General features: G+C 42.3%; 3 protein-coding genes and 1 non-coding gene across 6 annotated transcripts in view; all 4 read left to right on the top strand.

Moving 5' to 3' along the window:
* Positions 1 to 7,012, top strand: part of UBN2 (ubinuclein 2) — a 51,583-nt gene extending 44,571 nt beyond the window's left edge. The window contains exon 17 of the mRNA XM_027896740.1: positions 737 to 7,012. Within this exon, the coding sequence (XP_027752541.1) occupies positions 737 to 786 (50 nt within the window). The 3' untranslated portion in view covers positions 787 to 7,012. The remainder of the gene's footprint in view (positions 1 to 736) is intronic.
* Positions 7,013 to 10,229: 3,217 nt separating this feature from the next.
* On the top strand, positions 10,230 to 10,302 carry TRNAR-CCU. Its single transcript has one exon. It is a non-coding gene; the product is annotated as a tRNA-Arg (tRNA).
* Positions 10,303 to 10,746: 444 nt separating this feature from the next.
* On the top strand, positions 10,747 to 11,282 carry FMC1 (formation of mitochondrial complex V assembly factor 1 homolog). The gene is made up of 2 exons (XM_027896746.1): positions 10,747 to 10,920; positions 11,030 to 11,282. Exons 1-2 carry the CDS (start codon positions 10,792 to 10,794, stop codon positions 11,222 to 11,224), a joined length of 324 nt encoding a protein of 107 aa, XP_027752547.1. The 5' UTR covers positions 10,747 to 10,791; the 3' UTR covers positions 11,225 to 11,282.
* Positions 11,283 to 13,615: 2,333 nt separating this feature from the next.
* LOC114064057 (putative RNA-binding protein Luc7-like 2) overlaps positions 13,616 to 25,411 on the top strand; it is a 32,197-nt gene continuing 20,401 nt past the window's right edge. The window contains exons 1-3 of one of the 3 annotated variants that reach the window (XM_027896743.1): positions 13,780 to 13,905; positions 21,954 to 22,024; positions 23,719 to 23,813. Coding sequence is in view for 2 of the 3 variants with exons in the window: in XM_027896741.1 (XP_027752542.1) it covers positions 14,214 to 14,280; positions 23,719 to 23,813 (162 nt within the window). In the remaining variant the exon portion in view is untranslated. Of the gene's footprint in view, positions 13,906 to 14,198; positions 14,281 to 21,953; positions 22,025 to 23,718; positions 23,814 to 25,411 lie in introns of those variants that run through there. The other 2 variants (XM_027896742.1, XM_027896741.1) reach the window with 2 other exon arrangements.

Below are 25,411 nucleotides of genomic sequence, written 5' to 3'. Positions count from 1 at the left end.
TTCAAAAAATTCCAGTACTTTATTGTAGCAGTTCTAGAAACTTAAGTGTACAAATTCAACTAGTGAGGAAAAAAGGAACATTACTTACTGGACGCTAACATGATTGTGTAGAGGCTGCATGAAGTCTTTGTCCACTCAATTTTAATTTTTCCTTTGAAGGCAAAAGCTGACCTCCCAGATAAAAGCTTTTTCATATTTCTTGTAAGAATGTATTCACATGTGTGAATATTCTGATGGTTTCCTAATGGAGGATCTGCTTTCCCTAGGAATTTTATCCTTGATAAGAATTGCCTATTTTGATTGAGAAACCTGAAGCAGAATATCTTTTTTTTCTGTTTGTAAGGCTTAGAGCTGAGAAAGTATTAGAAAGCTTTAGAAGGTGAAGTTTAGAGTGTAGTCCTTTCTTTGTCACCTGTAGCATGTTTACTGGGGGCCAGGAGAAGGAATGGGAAGGGTGGCAATGGCTTGGTGGGCATTCTTCCTGTGGTTCTGACAGTTCTCAGCACCAAAACATTGGGCAGTGTTTTGGAATGAAGCTTGGTATCTCAGGTTTCAACAATGCTATTTCTAATAAATGAACTACAGAGAAAATGCAAAGTCTTCTACTCTATAAAAACAATGTACTTTTTGGTGATGCTAACCTGCCAAATTCCTGTCTCTCATGCTGTAAGATACAAAAATAAAAGTTCACTCATGCTTTTATTCTTCTCTTTATTTTCCTATCTCTCAACTGCAGATGGAGGCCAAAGTAAAGGGGACACTAAGTTACAGCGGAAAAACCAGTGACTTCTGGACAAGCAAGGGAGCTGAAGCAGTTCTGGTTGGCTGACAGAATCTGCCCAGTTGGGAAAGTGCTTATTGTCACAGGGCTGCTGTTTCTGTCGATGTTTACATATTCTGATCCTAAGCACTGTGGTGAGAGGAAGAAGAAAAATAAAACAATACTTGATCAAAGAGAGAAGGAAAAGGAGGACTGGTCCTCCTGGTCATGCAGACTGGTCATAGTTTGATATTGCCTAAAGAAACAACGTTTTTTATCTGCTCTGATTGGCTCTTAAAAGAAATTGATCGTCAAACCCACAGCAGCACCAACATTTTTGTCTGGGTGAAGTCCAATGAAAAGTGGAAATCGTGAGAGGAGCTAGAATAGGTTTCTCCATTCATTGTGTAAAGCGGAATCATTCACTTCATTAGTGCCCAGAGTGCCCAGGGTAAGATTATATGTAGGTCCTGAGTGTATTAAATGGTTGTGGACCAAAGGTTATGTAGAATAGAGGTGGTGCTGGGATACTTTGCATTATAATTAAACCTTTACCACAAATGCAGTTTCTGATAATGGGCATTTTTCCAGCTTTACAAGGCTGTTTGGCTTTAGGGAGCCTACAGGTGTATGCAGTCTCAGTAGAGAATTGTCTTCAAAAACAGATCTCCTGGTACATCAAGATGCGAGACAGACTATTTGTTCGATTTTTATTTTTTTTTTTAAGTACAAAAATTCTTATTTAAGGGAGGAAGGGGATGAAAAATTTTTCATTACATGAAAAGGAAACCCACATTTGATTGGTCAGATTAGCATTTCTTTCCCACATGTTTTTTTTTAAAGGCATACTAATGTTTCGGTCATTTTATTTGTTAAACTTTCTTTCACCTCTGCCTTGTGCTTATTTGCTAATGAAACTAAGTTATGTTCTATTCATGTCTTTCATAAACAACAACCAGTTCTTAGCTCATTCTCGATCTTCATCTTTCATTTAACTCTTCCCAAAAGCCATCCATTTTACTGATTTGCTAGTTAAAGAAGCGTGATTGTGACCTATTCCAGAGTCAGGTTAGTACTGCTTCAGGCATTAGCCAAAGAGGAGTCGTTCAAAAGCGACCAGAGGTGCCTTCTCTTCTGGGGGCTGAATGGGTTGTCTCCAGCATTTCCAGCCCCTGCTGGCCTGGGGAGTGTCCAGCCTGAACTCTTTTCTTACATGGTAGCACAAGACTGCAAAGCTGGCTTTTTTTTTTTTTTTTTCTTTGATAGCAATACATCAACTGGTTCACGTGTAAGATTAGGAAGTATCCAGCACATGTTGCACTTTCAGCACTAGGACAGAACTTTGCTATTGCGTCCCTTGCGCTGTCAGATAAAAGGTGAGAATGGCAAAAAGTTAAATAAGTCATAGGGGAAAGGAGCAAATAAAGTAGTAGGATGCCCTTCTCCTTCAGCCCTGAAACATTCCTTTAGACCAGAGATGCTGAAATTCCTAGTAAATAGTTTTTCCAGTAGTTTGACTTGAGATTGAACCAGAGACTACTGGTTATCTCACACCTTTTAGAGCGACTTTGACCCGTGAGTAATTAATCTTCAATGTTTTTTGCTAGATTATTTCGAGCTTGCAGGTTTCTTTTACATGTGATTTATTTTTCTTAGATCAGACAACAATTTCTTTTCTATTTAGAGCTCATTTTAATTTTATATAAATATATATACATAAATTTAAAATAATATATATTGTGTATTTAGTATAAAAATGTTGGGTTGAGCTCAGCAATAAATGTTTTTGCACAACACTTCTGTGAAAGACAGATTGAATTAAGATGCATTAGTTCATTAATTTCACTCCACAGCATCTGCCAATTAAATGCTTTTTAGCTAGCGCTGATGTTTTGTATGTGGCGTGTTGATTAGATAAGCTTGCATCTCCATTGAGGTTTTTAAGAGTTGAAACATACAGCTATGTAGACCCTAGCATTCTTAATACTGTACATATTCTGTCAAAATACCATGAACTATTTAGAATGCAAGCTTTATCTGTTTTTTCTTCCTTCTCTTCTCCAGGAAGGTTTGAAGGAAGACAACTTCTGTTTTTTGAGGCCCAATGGTTCTGGCATTCTGGTTAATTCTCTGAACTGTGTCAAACCTGACAATTTTAACATGCATGTAGCTAAGGGAGTTGCAGCAGTGAGCCATTGGGCAGCAATATATTTAAAAGACCCTGTCCTAAGAGTTCTACCTCTTCTATGTTTTCCTCATCGAGGCATCTCGTTCAAATTGCCATCTTTTGTCTTCATACTCAATGAAATTTTAGACTGGGAGACTTGGAGCCCTTTATAACTACAGCACAAATTCCCTTTCAGTGTTCCTCTCTTCCTCGAAGTATGCCTCATCTTCAGCTGAAGAGTAATCCTCTCTAAATCTTGAGGGTAGGAGCAGTGCTGCCTCTGTATCCTATTGAGCTTCTCAGTCTTAGGAAACAAGTAAACTAATACTTCTTATGGAAATAAATAGTAGGATGATGAGAATAAAGATGACCATATGTTGTTTGTGACTTCAGTTCAAACAGTCCCCCAGCAGGTAACTGTTTTCAGTCATTATGCTCCTAAGCTTCTTTGGAATGAGCAACATAGGGTATGTAGACCCTTTCATTGCTGTTCCCTGTCCTCCCTGGTTAAATTTAGCAAGGCCAAGTCAAATAATAGGGTGATTCCCAGAGACCTTTGCAGGTAGCATAGACAGGATGGGGAAGGGAAAGATTTGCTGCAGCGTCCAAATGCAAAATTAGGTTAATGTTTTACTATTTTCTGCACAGCAGCTCTTCTGAAGACATTTCCCCCCAGGTTTTTACTACTTTTTAAGGGCCTTTGTTAATAAATAAACTGTAGTTGTACATACTAAATAAACCCTCAGTATTCACAAGCAATAAGAAAGCCAACTATAGCTGTCTTTTCCGGGCAGCAGGGCTGAACTTGGTTTGGGGACTGTATATGAGCTAACATGCCAAGCTCTCTGAAAGCCCCAAACAAATGCAAGCAATAACTTCAAACGTAGGTTTTAGATGTTAAAACCGTCTGGGTAGTATTTTCTGCTACATGATCCAAAGTCCCTAAAGTCGCGGTAGCTATTTTAAATCCTTAGAGACACTTGCAAAGAAAGAAGACAGGCTAAATGGAAAACAGGCTGCAAAGTTTCCTGGTACTTTGGACTAGAACTGCAGTGTTCTCCCAGTCGGAGATGCAAATGGCCTAGGTCACATTGTCCAGTCTTCTCTGCTGATTTGAGAAACATGACTAAATACTGATCAACTAAGTCACAAGTGTGGATGCTGTGGGTTTCACATCTGTTTTCTGCTAATCAGAAGTAACTTTTAATTACTTGGGTTCTGCTTTTTGTTTGAATCCGATCAAAGTTGTCTGATGCACAGATTTAGGGGTGGGACAGGTGTTAAAAGCCTGTTCCTTCCTGCAGTCCCATCATCTGACCCTTCCTCCACACTCCTTCTCCGCTTGGTGCAAGACCCTTGAGGACATGAAAACAGAGAAACCTTGCAACTCTCCCAAACTGCCATCGGTTGTGCGAACAAGTAACCCTCTGGGAGTCATCTTGGACTCCAACTAACTTTATCACATTTGCTGCTACATTCGTAAAATGAACTTTTGGCTGTATTTATTAGCAAATTTTAATCTAGTTTACAGGTTGGGGTTTTTTGTTTTCTTTTGATTAGTTTTTGCCCACAGATGGATTAGAAATGTTGGGGTGCTTGGGTTGATGGGTTTTTTGTTTTGTTCTGGTTTGGTTTTGTTTTGAGTGAATTGGTGAAAGCACAGTGGTCCCTCTTCTGCTTTTGTTTTGGAAATTTTTTTCCCTTTTTTTTTTTTTTTTTCTTGGTAGGGAAAACCTACAGCCAAACCAAACTGTGGAAGGCTCCCTCCCACATCAACCTTTCATCTTCTGCTGAACTGGGGGGGAAATCATTAAAGGGACACTTGCTTTTTGTTTGGCCTTGTTTGTTGTTTTGGTTTGTTGGGTTTTTTTTCCATAATGAACCAGAAGGTAAAAGCAGTAGGTAAACAACTGATTAACACTTTATGCAATTTTAATTTTATAGAAATTTTTAAAAAGTTTGGTAGACTTTGATTGGTCCAAGCTCCAGTGAAATGGCTGTTACCCTCCATGACTTACTTGATTCAGGCCTTTGTCCTTTGTTTAAGTGCCTTTTTGTTTTTAATTTTATTTCCCTATCCTCTTTAAACTTTTCTCAGAGATCCTGAAGTGCTGGAAGGCATTTTGGAGGAAAATCTTAAGCTTACCAAGATGGCTTTATGCTGTTATACTATTTTTTTCCCTTTTGTAAAGAAAAAAAAAAAAACAAACAACCAAGTGTGTGTAATGTGTGTAACTTCATGCTGCTGTACCATGGCGTTGGTTCTGTGTGCTTGTGCATTCTTCCTCTCTCACACGCACACACGTGCGCACACACACACACACAGCAATATTCCTGAAACCTGTTCATCCTTCTACATTCTCCTGGCTCTGTCAAACACTACTTAATGGTGAGCGTTTGTGCAAAGATGGCAGTACAATAAAGGAGTGTGTGCATGAGTGTGCGTAAATGTGCATGAGAGAAAGGAAATGGCTAATGGAAATGAAACTTCTTGCATTTTTCTCTGAAGGTTTTAAATTTTTCTTAATTAGGTCATGAGTAAAACATTATGGGCCCTGTCTGGCAACCTTATTAATTACTGGACCATTTCATGCAATTATTGAGGCAAAGATGTGTGGCTGACAGCCCCAAGGACCTGTGGGGGAAAGAAAGTTAAAACAGGAGCTTGACATAAGTTTGAGTTGAGATGAACTGCAAGGCATCCTGTGTGCAGCTAGCCACATCTGCTTGACACCGGTTATTGCAAGGATTCTCACACTTACCGAAGTTGTCACTTTGCACCATCCATCATATGTAAAAAGGAATTTGGTAAAATCTGCAAGAGTGCAGCTGCTAATGGAATTTAAAACTGGCTATGCTTCACATGCTGCCTAAGTTCCTCACCATGAAATACTTTTCCAGTTGTACTTCTTAATTTATTGAGATTTTATTAATGATTTGTTCTCTTATGACTCTGTTGTTAGCTGCAGGTGAACCCTCATACTACTGTCTGTGCTTGTTTCCTTGTTCTCTGACAAAATTAGCTATCTGCAATAGATGATCTAGTGATTTCAACACCTTTGTGCTGAGGATCTGTCTAACTTATGATTATTATAAACAAGAATACATGAAATTAGCAATTCACTTGTTGACCACGTGCTAAACTGAAGGTAAAAAGCGTATGCATCACTACACTGTTCTGGTTCTGTGATGTGCTTCCCCTGGGGAAGATCTAATATTGAGTTGCAGTATGAAAAGGAAGCATTTCTTTACAGAATGAGAACAGAATGAAAAGTCCTTCGTGAGTGGAGAACCAGACTGGAAAACAAAATATGATACCAAATATAACATGTTCTCTGTGGCAGAGAATAGCCTAACTCAGTTCTTGGCTGGTCTTCACATGTTTGACTAAACTCGTTACGTAAACTAGACCATAGGCGGATTTCTCCTACCAATCCAATGGTGCCAGTCAAAGAGGACTATTGCTGGTAGCTCAGCCAGTTGGAGTGATAGTTGAGGGAGCTTCTAAATCTCTTTAGATGCAGTAGTGAAGTTACTTAAGTGGAGTTTGCCACACTCACCTATGTCACTGTTTAATTCCTTTTGGGCGCACATGCTCTTTATTCTAGGCTGATCTGTGGGAATCTACAGCTGGTGATGATGGCTGAGTGTTGCAGTCTTTCCTAACAAATGCAGCTGTTGTGAAAGTCTCTGCTGCTTAAGAAATCACTACCAAGATAGGCAGCCAAAGGTATGACTGCTGGGCCACTGGAAAGATGAGCATTGTGTAGAGGAACGTTTTGTTTGTGGAAACTTCTGCTGTGGCTTCATCATCCTTTTTCTATGACCTGATTTCAACCCTTGCTGCTGTAATAGCTTTTTGGGTCTGTAGAAAGCCCTGCTGCTGCTATGAGGTATGCTGAAAGATCAGTAGGGCCTGGAACTGGCCCAAAACTGGGGAGTTACAAAGATTCTCCCCAGCTGTTTTTGCACACTCATAAACAACACTGTGCTGGTCTTGTCAGTAGTCAAGGATAGAGGCGTGTATTTTGTAGCCATTTTTGACAGCTATAATTCTACAGAGCAACTCTCGGGGGAGAAAAAAACCCAACCATCACCGTGTTTTGTATCTAGAAATGTATTTCAATCTCTTCCCCTGCTGTCATCTCCTGCTTATATAACAACCATTAACTAGTAAGTTTTTCTTCATGATGAACTAATGTTTGACTCCTATCATGTGCAATGCTAAAAAGGTTTTTTATGGTTTTTTTTCTTCCTAGTAATGTGTGCAGAAGTGTTTTATTGACAGACAGTCACGTTTGCTGCTGTCTAGTACCAAGAGAAAAAGAGCAGGGGAAAATCAACCAAAACCAGTCAGGAGATGCCACCATCGTAGGCCAAACCGTGTAGCTGCCGAGGCAGCCAGAGCTACATTAAAACTTAGCAGATTTCACCAGAGGAGTGGGGGAAGAAACTTTCTTGTGTTCTCAGCTTTTTCCAGATAAAGCCTTAGTTTGATTAGTAGTCACTAATATCAACTATGCAGATAAGTATATGTATTTCAGTGTTACATGCATTCCTTTCCTTAGCTACCCCTCTTAACACATACTGAAATTTTACCCAAAGAAAATGGAATATTTTTGAATGTCTGTACTGCAGAACTTTTTTGCTAACATGAAGAAAAAAATGTGTATTTTCGAAAAGAAACCCTTTCACTGATGCAACGCATAGTGTCAAGTGTCATGAAGTTGCTTTTAGAGGGAAGGTAAAATCACCTCTTGAGACAGGTTTTAGTCTGAGATTTCGTAGAATATTCAGCTCTCAGAATTGGTTTTAAGAAGGCGCAGCAATGTTTTTGGATGTACAGATTGGATTTGGGGAGAAACTAATGAGACATCCCAGGTTTCTTTCCAGCATCAGAAGTGAATTAAATTAGTTTCTCACTGAAATGAAGTTGCTTCTAAACATGGGGAATTATCAGCTAAGTAAAAGCTAAATCACAGTCCCCAGGTATTTCTCACTGGTCTTTTAGTCTTGTTGTATGTAACTACAAATAACAATTTAGCTCAGAGATGAGAACTGTAGTGTGTGTTTTATTGCCGGTGATTCCATCATGTAGCAATTAGTACCATGTTCTTGCATAGTTCTCAAGATCTGTACTGGAAATAGATGGAGAAATTTTATTTTTGGACTACTGTTAAAAAAAAACAAAACTACAAAATTAACTGCTACTTTTTACCCCCAAAAGTCTACTGAGCAGCACTATATTTTAGCAGTTAAACTAGTACCCTTGTTATGTGATTTGTCTCTTGTAGTCTTCTTTTACTAAGGGTTAGAAGCATTTAATGAGTAATCCTTAAAATGTTGGCATTCTATAGCTTAAGATCAGGTGCTTATAATAAAAAGGGCATCTGGGTCGGTAACTTCTGATGGTACAAAATCTCTATGTTCAGAATATTTCATTGAAAAAAAACAAACAGGTGTGGGTGCAAGTCCCTTTGATTCTGCCTGATAAAAGACTCTCAATGAAGAATGCCCTGCACAGCTAATGGCAGTAGGGATCATCCCCTCAACAGCAGTTTGGCCTCCATATCGTTTGTTTGGTGTCACTTTTATGTATAAATATTTTAGCAACTTTGGATGTAGCCAGCTTAACTCTACCTGACTTGCTGTGATCCCCCAGGCAATGAAGGGCTGAGAAACTGTTTTGCTGCCTTTCACTAGGGAGCTCAGAACAAAAGGCTGGTGAGGTTTATTTTTTTATAAACAAGTGTTAAATCACAGCGAGAATTCTTTGCATTCCTCGGCTTCAAACAAAGGAATGCACAGTTACTACAAGATGGCAAATCTGTTTGAGTTGGTGATTCCTGTGATGTTTTACTCAGTCCTTCATGAATTTGTACAAGATCACCTTCCTCCTTTTAATACTCGCACATTTTGGATCATAGGGCTTAGTGATGGAAAGAGGATCTCAACAGCCTTGTGCTTACCTGATGAGCTTTCCAGGGAAACTCCCCAGTGAAATGCTCCCCTCTTGTGACAACAAGCCTGAACAACCAAATGCAGCTACATTTGCGTGGTTAGCACCACTTTCATCTGGAATTTTTAGGGAGGTATGTTCCAATAACTTCAAGGGATACTGTGTTTTAAATGTGTGGTTTCTTTCCTCTCTCCGTATAAAACTGGACCTGAACACAAGTTTTGAGTTGTTGGGGTTTTTTTGTAATAAACTCAGGACCTGAAAGATTGTAGCATTTAGTGTGTCTTAAAAATGATGTACTGTACCAGCCATGGATTTTGTAAATAACACCTGTCTCCCTTTTTTGTATTTTAATTTTTTAAAAGTGTGTAAGGCTCTTTGCCAGAGGAACTGGTGCCTGCTTTATCTCCATCCTGAACTGAGGCAGGAAAAGGAAGAAGCTGCTGCCACAAAAGCCTGTGTCAGTTCCAGATACGTATATTGTTCTGGTCAGTTTAATGGCTGTTAGTCTTTTGTTAGTTGGGAAGCTGGTTTGTTCCCCTGCACGTTTCCAGTTGTGGGTAGCAGAGCTCTATCAGGGAGGCTAATTTTAACTCTCTTCTTTGTGACTACTTGATGTTTTCACTCCTTCCAGGTACTCAGGTTTGCTATCCCTGAGCAGTCCAATGCTTTCAGAGGTCAGGACTATTGGCCCTCTGCAAGAATAACTGGAGAGCATTTCATTTTATCAGTGCTTTGATCCAAACACAGTAATGGGGTTTGTATCCTGCACCTTGCAGGTAATGCTGCCTTCACCTGTTCCGGAAGGGACTTGCCCTTTTCTGCTTTCCTGAAAGGAGCGCAAAGCTTTTTTTTTGGCAGCAGAATTTGCTCTGGGATCCACCCTTGCCGGCAGACCCCTGTTCTGCAGTAGGAGCCTTACTCAATTTGGCGTAGCTGTTCCCTGTCCCTGACCGCGACAGGCTTTTTCATGAGTGTACTTTTCTTTTTTTATGTGTCACGTGTCTGTGCTGTATTAAATAAAGAGGAATGTACATATTAGTCCTGTCTCTGTGACTTCTCACAAAAATAAAGATGTAAAAGTTTCACTTCAAAGGTCGTCCCTTGGGGCTTTTCCGTTTTGGGGATGGGGGTGGTGCGAGGAACAGCGCTTTAAAGCTGCCAGCGGGTGGGTCCCAGAGGGAGCGCTGCCCCGCCGGGCCTGTGGTTGTGAAGCGCCGCAGCCCCGCCCCGGCTCCCAGGGGCCCGCGCGGCCCAGGCCGCGGCCACGGGGGTTTCCATAAAAGGCAAAGGGGGCGGGGACACGAGACAAGTAGGCGCGCAGAAGCTCTTCTCCCGCGACAGCCCCAGTGGCCTAATGGATAAGGCATTGGCCTCCTAAGCCAGGGATTGTGGGTTCGAGTCCCATCTGGGGTGGGTGCTTTTTTTTTTCTTTTTCCGCTCCAGCCTCGCCGTTTGTCCGGATGCCCGCGAGCCGCCGGCTGTTGCGGGTGCGCGGTTCCCGGACTTCTTGCTGGCCGTCCCCCCGTGGCTGTAGCGAGACCTGTAGACCCTTTTAAGCCGGAGATCCCAAAAACTCGCGAGATGCGCGGCCGCGAACCAACTCGGCTTCCCGCAGCGCGATGGGCCCCTCGGGTGTCTCCCGGCGACCCCGCTCCGGTGCCATAGGCGGGCGGGGGGCCGCACAACCGCTGTCCCAGCGCGAGAAGGGTGCGGGCACGGCCCCTCCCGGCCGCCCGACCCCCGGCACTCGCCCTGCGCTGGTTGCCGTGGCGGCGGGGGGAGGGGGGATGATCGTTCGCTCGGCTCTCGGCAGCGCGCACTGGAGGGGCGCGAGGGCGAGGCCGCGGAGCGAGGCGGCGGCGCTCGATTGGCCGACGGGCGGGCGCGCGCGCACGGCGGAAGATGGCGGCGCTGGGCGCCCCCCTGCGCACGCTGCGCGCGCTCCTGCGCGAGCTCCGCCATGCCGCCGGCAGCCACTATCGCGACAGCCCCGCCTATCGCCACGTGCTCGCGGCCTTCCGCGCGCACCGGGTAGGCGCGGACATCCCTGCCCAACTCCCCACCCACCAACCCACCCCTGCCCGAGCAGCCCCGGGGCTCGGCGAGCCTTCGGGGCCGCCCTGATCGCCGCTCCCCGCAGGTGACCAGCGAGAAGCTGTGCCGCGCCCAGCAGGAGCTGCACTTTCAGGCCGCCACCTACCTGTGCTTGCTCCGCAGCGTCCGCCAGCACGAGGCCCTGCACCGCGAGTACCACGGCAAGGGCGAGCGCTCGCCCGAGGAGGTCGCCGGCCTGGTGGGCTTCAGGCTGCCCCAGCAGCCGGGGGGGAAAGGCTGACGTGGGTCTGCTGTGTAAACTCGTTATTCCTCAATAAATATCCGATGGCTACCGGAACGGCCTGCATTCTCCAGCAGGTTTTTTTTTTTTCCTCATTGTTAGGTTATGGAGTGAAAGAGCCTTAACTGGGAACTCCCCTCTCCTTGTATCAGGCTTCCCAGACCCCTCGTCCGTGTGAGTGTATGGTACGATGGGCAGCCTCCACGGGGTGACAGAAAGGTGTTTTTTAGTGGAAAAACATGAAAGCCTTCACTGCTGAATAGCTTGTCTGAGGGGTTGCAAGGGTTCGTGGTTCCCCCCTCAAAACCAGCAGGTAAGAGAATTTGCCTGATGTTTACTGCAGCATTTTACATTTTCCATTCTGTGTGTGTGGAATTTCCTACCCTCCCAAGAACAAAGGGCCCTTCTGTGGAACATCTGAGGATTCTGGTGAGCACTGCAGTAGCACAAACGTCTCTCTTAGTTTTTTCCATGGTGGTGAGCAAGCACTGGCGATTCACAGAGGTGATTTTTTCATGAAGTATGTGATTCTCAAGTGTCCCCAAGAAGTCGTCCGTGTGGCTGCCAACCTTCCGTGCTGCCCTCACACACTGCAAGTCTCAGAAAGCTGAGGGGAACTGGCCACTTCCAGTCACACCAGGGACACACAAGGCACTGCCTTTTCTTGTTTGTCTCGCAATCTGGAACAGCAAATTTCAGAAAAAGGGGCTTGAATTATTGCTGTATTTAAGATGTATGTAAGATGCATAAGAAATCTGTAATAAGCATGACCTACAGTGGCAAAAAATGGGAGGTTTGTTTACATGGGGAGGAGCTTTAAGCAAGGCTAACAAAACTTGATTTCTTTTTTTTTTTTTTTTTTACTGCCAGGGAAAACAACATATTCTGACAGAAAAACATAGCAAATAGAATGATGAGATGGTTTAATCCCTGCAGTACAGCACATAGATCCTTAAATCTGGGGAGATTTGGGCTACTGAGGTAAGGTAAGGAGGTGGGAGCTACAGGTTGTAGGGTTCTGTAGGCCAAATTCCAGTTGCAGTGTCTCACAAGTTAAACGGTGAGTTTTTTGAAAAGCATTGATATCACAGGTGGGAAAGTAACAGCCTATTTTCAGCTAAGTAGATCTAAATTTTGGGATGTCACACACCCTGAGAATGGTTGTGACAATACTGGTTGTTCTGAGTTACTTAATGCAGCTGCTACATTCATGCAATTTACTTTTCCAACGGACTAAAGGTTTACTTCATCCAAAGTCTGTAGTATATTGCTCCAGAAGGGGAAAAAAAAAAAAAAAAGGGTTCACTGAAATCACTTCTGGAAGAAATGCTGACATTTGGCCAGCCATAGATGCTCTTTAGAGTACCTAAAGGATGTATGGTGTGGCTACAAGTAATAGCTAAAACTTCTCCATTTCTCCTAAGCATATTAAGGTATTAAATGAGAGAAATTTTTAACCAGTATTGGTATCTCTTCCATTTACTTCGCCTTCAATCCAAAGTAATGACCAACAAAAGTAAATTTATATTTTAAAGAAAAAGCAAAGCCAGGACATGTTCTAAATAGCTGAGGGGCATTGGGTAAGAGAATTTTTCCCTGGACATGTGATAGAAGAGCACTTCATCTTCTCTGCAAGTCCTTGTGAAATAACAGGTAATTGGGCAGGTGGTTTGTGTTGCCTTTTGTCACTCACACTGAGGTAATCTCAAAAGCTGAACATGACCCCGCTGGTATACGATTAGAATTGATCTTCGTGATGGGTCCTGGGCACTAGATGGCAACGCCACGGTTGACAAAGGGAGAGGCACAAAGTGCGGGCGTCGGAACGCATAAAAAACCGTGAGAACGAGAATCCAATTTTGAAATTGGATTTCGGCGCCTCGCCAGTTGAATTCGCTGCCGCACGTGGCGAAGCCTCAGTTTTAAGGGAGGTTCTCCAAAAGGCGAGGTATTACAGTGACGTTCATCACCACAGCGGCACCCGGCAGCTGCAGAGCAGCAGGGGGCCACTGCAGTCCCCCAGGGAACTGTCTCCCACAGGGAACTGTGTCCCAGCGGGACCGTCCCCAGGCCCCATCACCACCCGCGGCCCTGGCCCGGAGACCGTGACGTCACAGGGGACAAGCGGGCCCCCCTGACCAATCAGCGCGCCCCAGAGGCCCAGCTCGGCGACCCAATCGGGCGCCCCGCCACGTAGTGCGTCACCGGCCGCGCACCGCGGGTCGTGGCCAATGGGAGAGCGCCGCGGCCCGTCCGCGCTGACGTCGCGGAGCGGACGGAGAGGCGTAGGGCGCCTGCGCGGGGGTTTCCGTTCCCGCCGGCGCGCGCGCGTGGCGGGCGCGGGAGGGAGCGCGCGGAGGGTGCGCGTGCGGGGGCGCGAGGCGGCGGTACCGGCGGCACCGGGCCCGGCGCGAGGCGGGGCTCCCGCTCCGCCCTCCCAGGAGCGCCAGGCGGGGGCAGCGCCCGCTTCCCTCCCTCCCCCCGCGGCGGCGGGGGAGCGGCCCCGCCCGGGCCCGCCCGTGACGCGAGGGGCAGGGCCGAGCGCCCGCCGCGCCTCGGGCCTTGCGGGCCGCTGTCGGCGTGACTCGGCCGGGCCGCGCCGGCTCCCCCCGCGCTCAGGATGTCGGCGCAGGCCCAGATGCGCGCCATGCTGGACCAGCTCATGGGCACGTCCCGGGACGGTAAGTGCCCCCCGGCCGCGGCGGGGCGGGCAGGAGGGGGCGGGGCCGCCGCAGCCCCGGAGGTCACGGCGGCTCCGGGCGGGCCGGGCGGCGCTCGCCGTGTTTGGCAGGCCCGGGGCCCGCTCCCCGCTTCCCCCGCGGGGCGGGGCTGTCGGTCAGCGGCGGGGCGGGGGGGCTGGGCACCGCCTCTCCCCGCCGAGCTGTCGGCGCCGGGCGCTGCCGTTCCCGCTGCCGTCGGAGGGAGATGCGCTGCCGGCGGTGCCCGCAACCCTCCCGCGGAGGGACACGGCGGCTGCGACATTCCGGTCATGGGAGGGGGGGATACAGCGAGCCAAGAAATCCCCCCTAAGCCAACAGCCCCTTTCATAGAGCAGGGCAGGTTTTTATTTTATTGTAGTTTTTGTCTAAGTTCCGACCCAAGCCGTCGTGTCAGTCAGCAGGCGGGTATGGCTGTTGCTTTCTGAAAGGCAAAGTGAGGCTCACCCAAGTGGACAAGGTCTTGTAAAAACAAGCCCCAAGCAGCTAACTAAAAGCTTAACGTCTGGAGGCAGTAATTCCCGGAGGGAGATATTAGATGTACGGTCGGGTTTCAGATCGCTCTGCAGTCGCACAGTGGACTGAAGATTTTTGCTATGTAAAGCTGCTCACAATTTTTGTCAGGGTGTGTGGCAATGGACTCGAAAGTTTGAACGGGCACTTGCCCATAAATCCACGTCGTGCTGCTGGTAAAGAGCAGTTCCTGTTACACTGTGCAGTCCTTAACTTATAAACAAAAGAATACTGCACCCGAGGGTAGGCAGCAATTAGAGATGATTTAAGTGTTCTGCATGTCGTACTCGCTCTTGCAGATGTGTTACGTGTTTGTTAAAGCTTCGTGCAGAATTAATGGTTACCTGTTTTCCCATGCACCGATTAGGATGTAGGAAGTGGGAGGTGCCTCGTATGTGCCGATCATCTCTTGGTACTGGGCTAATGTGATCTGACGGCTTTTTTAGTATAATCTAGAACTTTAAATGGATGTAATTAGTTTTCACATACCCCATATGCCGTGAATGCTTTCTACTAAGTTCTAAATTACTGTTCTGCAAAGATTGCCTTCCACAGTAAGGCTGGTTAGTGAGTAGTCATCATGCAGGATCTAATTTGGGGTGGTTTTGTCTTGCTCCAGAAGATTTTCCAATACTTCCTGTTGTGGCTGCGCACGTCTAAGTGCTTGGCAAAGTAACATTGTGCTTATGAAACTCAAGTCTTCCCAGTGCTGGCACCTAGATCGCTGTCTCACAGCTGCCTAAGGCTACACAGAAGGTTTAAGGGGGATGGGGGAGCTGTTGCAATTTCTGAAAGTATTTTCTGTTGGGTGGTGGGAAGAGAGTGTGATTTACCTGTGACAGCTCAAAAATGCCGAGCGACTAACATCTAAACAAGGAAAAGTCATTTGAGACTAGTGGTTTTTTGGCTTTGTGAGAAAGCAGTTAGTTTACTGATGCTTGTAGTCCCCCCTCCCACCCACCCTTTAATTCCTACACTGCATGTGCTGAACTATTTAGAAACTAACTGGCTAGAGAGGAGACATTTAAAGAAAATTGGCAGGATGAGGAAGGATAAGAAGAAAACACCATTTGCAAAACTGGCTTCCATTATTGGATTAAGGATCTCAATGGAACACCACTCTATTTTAAAGAAAAAATGAAAAATCCAGTGGAGCATTATTTAAGCTGAAGTGTGTGCAGGGATTGAAAATGATACCTTTTTTGCAGAGCTGGTACTTACTAATTTCAAGGCCAGGCTCAAGGTCATTGAAATATTGCGAACCTTGAGAGTAGTGAGATTTGGGGTCATTAGGGGTTTTTTTATGTTTCTATTACCTTTGATAAATATTCTGTTTCTAGAAATATACAAATTGCAGCTTTTCGTTAGAGTGTGGCAATTTTTTAATTTTCTCTTAAATCATAGTTCTCATTTTACCACTTGTCCCCATTGCCTTTGATTTTTCTCTGCCTGGCAGCACAAAAGAGTTTAAAATGTTTTTAAAAAAATAATCTTTCTTGGGCAATGTTTGTGTTTTATATTGTTAAAAATTGCCAAAGTGCTTTTTAATTTTATACTTTACACAGTCTGATGGGTTTTTTTTGTTTTATTCCGGGTTGGTTTGGGGGTATTTTGGTTTTTTGTTGTTGTTTTGGGTTTTTTTTGAGGAACCTGGAATATGCTTGTTTAAATCTATTTTAGGAAGGTAGATCTAACATTTGATCTCTTCAGTGGGAATAGAAAAAACTGAGAGGTAAATGAGGTAAACTCAAAACCAGTGGTGATGCCTGAATATATGTAGTCTCTTTTTTATTATTTTTTTTAGCTTATAGTATCATTTGTAGAGAACAGGAATGTGCTCTGAAAATGGTTTGGAAAATTCCGCAATGAGATGCTCAGACATGGTTTTAGGAGATGAGCTGTAGGCTGTAATTTGTGGCAGTGCGTGCACACTCGTTTTAAGTGGTGTCCCTAGGGCCAGAATGGAGGAGTTTGGAGGATGTAGTTATTAAATGTTTTTATAGATTTGCTGTTAAGCTCTAAGAACACCTAGAAAGCACAGTTCTGTATTGGTCAAATTGATTCAGAAAATACCCACTGAGCCATAAGAATATTTATGGAAAACAAACTGTGTTAGACAGGAGTCTTCTCATGTCAAACAAACTGCCCAACATATGGCTGACTAGAACCAGGTACAGCTTCAGGCCTGCCCCTTGCTGGACCCTTTCCCAGAGGGCCCTATGCTTGTGGGCAGGGAGAACCGAGAGCCTCCTGACTTCCTTTGGCAAACTGCTTCCTCCCTCGTCTGAGTTTTGGCAGTGGGATAGATGCACTTGTAGTCACACGGCATCACTGATGGTACCTGCCAGGATGGGAGGTTCTGGCACAGCCTGTTAGCGGCTGCCTGGCCAGTGCCCTGGTGCTCCCTGCCTGCCTTTGCTCATGTGACAGACACCTGACAGAGACTGAAACTGAAGGGACTTGGCAGGTGCTCCTCAGCAGTTTCCAGTGAGTTGCAGTTCTTAGAATACATCTGGGTTATCTAAAAAGCAGTTGTATTGTTAATGTCAGTCCAAGGAAATAATTCTGTGAATGGCAGGTATGGTTCTGTTATACGCCTGGAAAAAGCACATTTAAAAACGGGATTTTTTTTAATATATTAAATACTAAGTTAAGCTTCTTTTGACTGCTTCTCTGACAAGAAGATTTAAAAAAAAAAAAAGTGCCTTAGATTTTGATGTGAGTAAAAACCTGGGCTCATTTACATTTAATGTAGTTATGACTACAGAATAACATAAATCTTCTCTGAAATGTCATTTCAAGTACTGATAGCCAGGCATACTTAGAGGCTTAAATATAAATTACCGAAGATACAGCGTGGGTTTCCCAAACACTGAGAAATAGGAAGCGTTGAAGACCAGCTGTGATACATATCTTATGTATCTACATCGGAATGTTTTCTTCATGGTTTTTTGTTTGTTTTTGTTTTTCCTGTTAGCAGTTAAACTAATGGAGTTTTTATTACATATATCAGTGGTTAAAAGGTTAGTTCAAGTTGAATTTATTGTTGATGACCAGAGCTGTGGAAACTTGTCATTCAGGAGTATTAGGAGTAAGCTATAAAAAACTATGATTTTTATTTTTTAAAATACTGGGTTTTAACTGTAACATTGAGTAAACATTTTTTTTATAGTATGCTTAGATAAACCCTGTTTTTGCCATCCATGTTCTCTAGAAAACAGAAGTGAACCTTATAGATAGAATTATAACTGTAAATAAAGTCATTTACAAATTGAGTGAAATGTTAACAATTGATATTAGTACCCCAGGGGGGTTCGGGGTTTTTGTTGTGGTTTTTTTTTCCTTCAGAATATAGTTGAAATGGGCAAAGATTGACAAGTTTTCTTTAAAAGCCTGATGGAAAAGATGCAGTTTTTTTCTTAAATCAGCTTATATTGCCCAACAGGTTCATTTTCCTGCAGGTCAGTTTTGTGCTCCACCTTGCTGCAGGAGTGAGTGCCCGAGTCAGCGTAAGGAATTGGTTAGAAGCAGTGAGTGAAGCAGGATCACTGCTTCTGACAGTAGTGCAGACACAGCAGATCCAAATGGCCCTGGTGCCACATAATATCTTGAAACTGCTAAGACTTGACTGTTGCAAAGAAATGTGGTGGGGGTTGGGTTTTTTAAACCAAACTACTTCAAAATTAATTTATAATCTAGGGATATGAAAAGCTAGCAAAGTTAATTGGATTCTCTTAAGGACAGGTGAATTTGTGCATGCTTCTGAGACTTACATGTGCTCATGAAAATGTTCTCCCAAGCATCCTAACAAATATTATGCTATGTGACTAGCAGAAAAATCTCTGTAGCCTTTAGGTATACAGAACTCATATGTATGAAGTGCCAGTCAGCACCTCTTTGGCTTCACCTGCTAGCTTTTTGAGCTGAGTTGCTGTGTTTGAAGTCTTTGACTTGGTTCTTCAGCTGTTACTAGCAAAGCACTTCTCTTGTTGTAGATCATCTTCTTCTGGCTCTGAAACTTACAAAATCCTATTTGCATCTATTCACATCCTAACCATTTTTTCTGTTTTATACGTCAGTTATCCTTAGCAGCGGTTACTAATGTGTGAATTTTCTGTGCTCGTTGTTTGGGAGGAGCTGAAGTGACACTCCTGTACTTATTTTAGCCATCTTGTGTTTGGTGGCACACTTTATGTGATAACAGAGGTGTAATCCAGAACATGTAACCCATTTTTTAATTTCTTTGTTTCTGTATGAGATTATTGAAGAGTCTCTGTGTGCTTAATAATGCATAATAGGTTGATGTTGGTATTTTCAGGGTAGATAGATTGGGGTTTTCCACTTTGCTTTACATGTGGAGGTGGAAGGAGATACGTGCTTTTGAACTTCCAATACACTGTTGTCCATTAGTGGAGGATTGGTAGCCATCTGGGTAGCTGCAGGCTGAGAGTCAGGCTAGGGAGCCAAGAACATCCTCTGAGAGCTCGGCTTTTAAATATGGATCAGCAGCAGTGGCAGAGAAAAGTATGTCATATACAGGAATTTCTGCAAAACCTGCCCCAAATGTTGAATTGGTATCAGCTCAGAAATCCGAAAGTCGTCACAACACAAACTTCATGAAAAGATGCTTTGTCAATCAGGAGTGATCAGAAGGTTTTAACAGCAATGATCACGTCCAGTGAATTGTTTGTAATTGCTGGCTTTGTTACAAAGTTCTAGTAGTTTAGTCTAAAAATAGGGGGAACAGTGAAGAACTTGAGGAATTTTTCTACTCTTTGGGACACCCTATGAAATGGTGTTTATGAAGAAGCAAATAGGCATGTTCGTTCATATATTAGTTCCAATTGTAATGCATCAGCTAAAAAATTGTTTCATTGTATTCTGCATTCACAGGTATTACTTCAGTCATGGTGTAAACCAGAAGCAGTCCTACTTAGAAATATGTATTATTCTAAAGGTGTTATGGTAAAGATGCATGCAGTGTTAGTGACGAAAATATAAGAATTAGCTGTCCATTCAGTGTGCAGCAGGAACAGGATCTTCTGTGACTGCTTAAATAATGATGAATATTTGCTATACAGGGCTTGCTTTGCGAATGCAATTTGATACACGGTTTTTAACCAGATACTCCACCCAGTTGGTAGCTCTTCTTGAGTAAAGCTTTCAGAGTCCCTTGCCAATATGTTGGGACTCATGCTTCAAAAATTTGAGTGGAAAGTTAATGATTTTTTGTTGATGTAGTTTAATGTAGGGAATCAACAGCATGAAAATTCAAATGCCCTTTGTCTCCTTTGCATGGATTGCACCATTAGTTTACAGTTAAAGGTTACGGTTGGATTATAAAGGGTAATTCTCAGCTGTGCACTGGGATTGTTGATAGTAGTGTATTAGGGTACATCAGAATAGTAAGAGATGCTGGATCAACGAAGTCATTGATATAAGCATGTTATAATGCTAAGCATTGTTGATGCCTAAGTGTTCATTCTGATGGCTTGTGACTAAAACGTACTGGACAGGAATGACATTGTGGAGTCTTGTTAATAGGTTAGACATGGGAGTTCAAAGTGAATTGTATAGTACAAGTGCACATTGTGATCTTAACCTCTGGATATTCCTTAATCAGTACAAGTGCACATTGTGATCTTAACCTCTGGATGTTCCTTAATCAGCAGGATGCACTGGTCTTGAATATTGATGTAAATTTTTCAGTTAGCATGTTTCATACAAAATAGAAAACTTCCATTAGAAAGTTTACATTACTGCCATGGTGTCTTTAATATTTGTGTCTCTAGTGTGCAGTTTCCTTATGCTTATAAAGGATAGGACATGTGCTAGTGTCGAAGTCTCCTTAATGTTTTGCTTTTTTTCTAGAATGTTTTCAATTCTGTTTCAAAGTTCTCCATTCCCCTGGAAACTAATCTTTTATAGAAAAGTGTTTTGGGACAGGTATGTTAGGTAAACTAAAGATTTTGCTTCTTGAGGAAAATTTAATTTGTGTTTTCTACATATAAATTTTATCAACCTTTTTTTTTTAATGAAGAAAATCTAATTGGAAACACAGGGATGGATTAATAGATGTTGACTCCTGTAATGCCCTGGTAAATTACTTTGATTTCTTTAATGAGCATGAGTCCTAAAGATCAAGTAGTTGGATACTCTGCTCTTTTTCGGAGGCAGGGTTAAATAAGTTGCTATTCTGAGCTAATTTAATTATTTACTTATTAAAATAGAACTTGCAATAAGGTCTGAAGTGTCAGTGTCCTCTTTACAAATGTTTAAGAATACTTCTGAAATTTAGACGATGCAGCTATTTGGCGTTCTAGATGTATTACTTTCTTACTACAAGATATATAAAGCCTTTTTTTTAAACACTCATAAACCTTATTTAGTATTCACTTGTTTGTTTGACTATACAAAGAGGGAATCAACCTATGTACAGTTTGACAAGGAGAAGTAGTGTCTCGGTTATCTGATGTACTGTGGAAGTCCTTGGCCTAAGAACACATCTGTTTGTGTTGTTTTAATTCTTAGAAGGCATCTGTGTAAGTTGTATTTGCTGTAGGCAGAATGTCAGGTGCATAGTGGATCCATAGATTTTGCTCTGCCCTCCCCACAGCCACCCATGTAGACCTCAGGTCATCACCTACTCGAGATGATTCCTCTGTGGGTCAGCAGCAGAATGCATCTTCTGTCTTTGCCAACAGGTGTGCGCTGTTCTGGAGTATTGGAGCTCACAAAATTCAGGAATAAGTAAGAGCATTTTCTTCTGAGGCTGTCAGGCTTGCGAATGAGCTGCCAGAGAGACACAAAATTCAGTCATTCTTAGGACGGGGCCTATGACACCTTTTTGATAAACTTTTCCTTCTGAAACAGCATAGATTATAAAGAAATGCAAAGGTATGAAACTGCTTTTCAAAGGAAGGAAGAGGTAAACATCCAAATGATCTGTGTATGGAAGCCTTCCTGAAAGTCCTTTAAAGGACTTACCAAAGGCACAGTGCAGAAAGAATAAAGGTTTAAAATGTAAATGTGTAAAGTGTTCTTGAGGCTGTTGTTGACGAGTTTCTGCCACCTCTTTTTCCCTTCCCCCTCATGCTGTCTGACATCAGTTTGGTAATTGTGATTGTCATGCTAGTCACTTCGATGAAAAAAAGACTGTATTTCAGCTGTAGCGTCAATACCTAGTTGTGGTAGAGGTGTGAAAAAAGCTATGACTAGATGTTGAGGTAATGTCTGTGAAAATACTGCTTGCCAACTTTACATAAGGAACCACAATTTTTCAGCAATTTTCTGGTCTTGATAACTCTTGACTTCTGTTAGGTTAGTGCTTTTAGGCTGTCAGATGTGGGGGGTTTTAAATACTTTATTTTGTTCATATGTCTTTATGTAGAAGAATCTTTACAGTCAACATGTATTTCTAGATGCTGTGTTAAAATTGCTGGCAGAGTCTATTATTCTATACAAACTGAACAATCTGGCCCCTTGTTTTATTTATAAAGGTTCAATGTATCTTTGCCTGCCTACATCAATCTGCAAGGGAGTGTCAGAAAGGCCCCGCATTCGCCGAGCCGTGAGTTATCAATAACTTTTCAGATGTGTTAATGAATGTGGAACAAACGCAGTTACGTGTTTAAAAAAATACGGATCCACCTCCTAAAAAGAAAAAAAAAAAAGAAAAAAAAAAAAGAAGAGCAACTCTTTATTGCAGTAGCAGGCATGATTATAAAGGGATTACTCTAAATTTTTAGTAGTGTAAGTATAACTAAGCAGTAAGGTTGTCCTCTAGAAAACCTATTGTTGAACTGCTTTGAAGCTCTTTGGTGTGTGGGTTACAGGTTTTAATTGTTGTATCCCACAGGCAAATTAAGCGTGTGTTGTTTATGGAAACTTTTATTTACTTAAGAATCTGAAACGTGGCCCATCTGAAAATGTTATATATTAGCATCCTATGCATAGAACTGATATTTAAAAATATGATTGCATAATGGTAAGAAAGGCTTGTAATCTAAAAAGATATGAGTTTGTTATTCCCTTCTGTTTTAGTTACCTCAGTAATAAATTTGGCTTCTTGAATTGTTTAATAGATTCAAAAATCTTAAAAGTTTCAAATCGTGAAAGCCTTAAAAAAACTTTATTAATTGCAAAATGTATCTACACTCTTTAATTAATGAAATGGAAGAGGCTGCTATCTGAACTCATCGTATGTCGTTTTTTTCCCCAGCAGCCATCCTTGCTTCAGTAATTCACCAGTAGGTTTTCAATGAATAGAGATCTTAACAAGTTGTTATGTTTAAAAAAATAATAACTGGCTACATCCTGAGCAAGATTAAGGTGTTTTATCATGCCTGCGTCTTAAACAAGAAGAGAGCCATTGCAGTGATCTCTCTTCTGAATTCCTAATAGTGATAACTATGTTATGACTCAAAGGGAAACATATTCTGCCCTCATCCCCAGAATACCAACTGGTTACTTTGTTCGGAAGACTTCAGGTCTTGCTCCAAGAAGGGATTATTTAACCTTGCAATCGGACCTCAGTGTCTGGGCAGGTTGGTGCTTCTGCTGATGCAGGAACTACAACCTGCCACAATGAAGATCTAATTAAGGTGTTCCAGCCCAACAAGCAGCATGTAGAAGAGAAAAGGGAAAAAAAAAAAAAAAGGTTTATCATATGGAGATATGCAAACACCTGTAAAATATTTTGCATATAGGCTATGCCCGTATGTTTGACTGATTTTTTTTTCAGGTTTGTAAGCATTTAAAATCATTCTTCTGCCAACTCTTTATGCTACTCCCATCAGAAGTAAGAGGGTGCAAAATCATAAAATGAGTATCAGGTGGGATTTGGTGAAGACTCAATGTGTATCATTTTGTGTTTATGAGGCTGCTTTTATACGCTAATTCTTGCACACAAATACATCACTATGTCATGCAAAATCTGAATAGAACATTACATAGCTCATTTAACAAATGCTGTTGTATCAAAGTGTTTTTAAGCTAATACTGACTTTCTGGTTTCAAGCACTTTTCCTACTGCATTTTTGAAGGGGAAGTGTGAGAGGTTTTTTAAGTAGCATTATAGAGCATTAAAACACACTTTTGTGTTTTTGGTGTTATTTGGCAAAGAAGCATAGAGTGTTTTAAATTCTAGTTTCCATAGACATTCACTATGTGACAGGGCCCTGTTAACGCTTTGCATGTAACCTGGAGAGCATGTCTGACTTCCTCAGTTTTCTAACCTGGAATGTGCTGATTTCTATATTGCAGGTGACACGACCCGTCAGCGAATCAAATTCAGTGATGACAGAGTGTGCAAGAGCCACCTTCTCAACTGCTGCCCTCATGATGTGCTCTCTGGAACTGTATGTAGCTAAACCTCATGTTTTATTTAGATAAGAATAGAAAAATTGAATTATATTTGTTCTTTGTGGTATCTCCTTAAATTTCATGGTTTTCAGTGAGTGTCTATCTAGTGCTCTCTGGTAGTTCAGAGGAACTTTTATAAACAACTAATTTATGGGTTATAAAGTTAGTTTTTAGAATTCTGTATGCTAATTATTACTTAAATGTCACTGTTTGGTATTACATAAAAAAGCAAATAACGCTACCTCCATGAATTGCACTACAGCAAAGTAGTCTTAAGCTGGTACAGTTGAAAGTAGTAGGAAAAAAGGAAATATAATTTATGCACAAATTATGAAGTTGCTTTCTTAAATTATAGTGGGAAACTACCTCACAGATACATTTGTATAGGGAAGGGGAGAGGAAAATAATTGACAGTTCAAATAATTAAATTTCTAGAAGCTGAGATGCATTTAATATGATAGTGGCACTTACTATACAATATCCAGTTACTGTGCCATTTTCATAAATTCTAAGGCAAATTTTAAATCTCCGTTTATGGCATATTAGTATGTTGTTTGGGTACTCTACCTTGGGGTGCCTGTTTTAAGTAGCTTATTTTTTGTGAATGGCAGGTGAGTTATGTTTCATTGATTATTAACCTAATGTTCAGTGATGTTAGAATAATTAACAGTAGGGAGATGTAGTGTGATGATATGCAGAGTCTCGTGTGCCTACCGATCTTAATGATGCACTTCTGTAGCTTTTCTTACTCATGTTGGCACGTTTTGTTACCCTTTGGCTCCTGGGAAAATAAGTACTGGAAAACCTGTCTTAAGGATTATTTGAAGTAGTGTTGTGTGCATTACTGTCGATGCAACATGTTAGGTTGGCCAGTGTTTTGCTTGTGTGGTGAGCAAAATAGCTTCTGCTTGTGGGGGGGATTTGGGACATACCGGTATGCTATAAAAACGTACAAACTCATTGTTCATAATCCACAAGAAGAGACTTTTCAAAGGTTCATTGGCAGCTTTTCATTGTGTCTAATTTCGGTAAACAAAGATTTCTAGAACAGCTGTCTTAAGCAAGTAAGAAGTGTTTATCTTTAGAACTGTAAAAGTCATAGGTATCCTGCAGTAGTGCCTCTTATGGTGCAAGTCAATCACGTCAGCTGAGGGAGCTTACTCAGTTTAAGTGGAAGTTTTCATCTGTCTCATACTGGATTCTGCTGCTGCTCTTGCAGTACTAAAATAAACTGCTGCTTCAGAGAATATCAATCTTTTTTTTTTCCTTCCTCATAATGTATTTAGTTATCATAACACGAAGTGTATTCCACAGTGTAAATCCAGGTCCAGAAAAACAATGACTAATTTAATCCTTTTAGTGGGACTAGTAATAAGGGACTTGTAAGAAGCAGGCTTCACCTGGCCCATGTGATGTTCTGCTGTGGGCCTTCTCTCCTTAAGAGCAGTTTTTAAAAGGGCAAGAAGCACAGAGTCTGACTGAACAGTTTATCATTCATTTAGAAAATGACTGTGAAGTTTTCTCCAGAGAGGAAAATTTTGATGCATCTTTGCATTCAAAATCTATACATAGTGAAGGTTGAGTGACTTTTTTT

This window comes from Empidonax traillii, unplaced genomic scaffold (genome assembly GCF_003031625.1).
Source record: "Empidonax traillii isolate 1590-97213 ecotype Southwest subspecies unplaced genomic scaffold, ASM303162v1 scaffold515:size447783, whole genome shotgun sequence".
NCBI classification, from domain to species: Eukaryota; Metazoa; Chordata; class Aves; order Passeriformes; family Tyrannidae; genus Empidonax; species Empidonax traillii.
The sequence above is the reverse complement of the archived record's forward strand: the minus strand, read 5'-3'. Positions and strand labels throughout refer to the sequence as shown.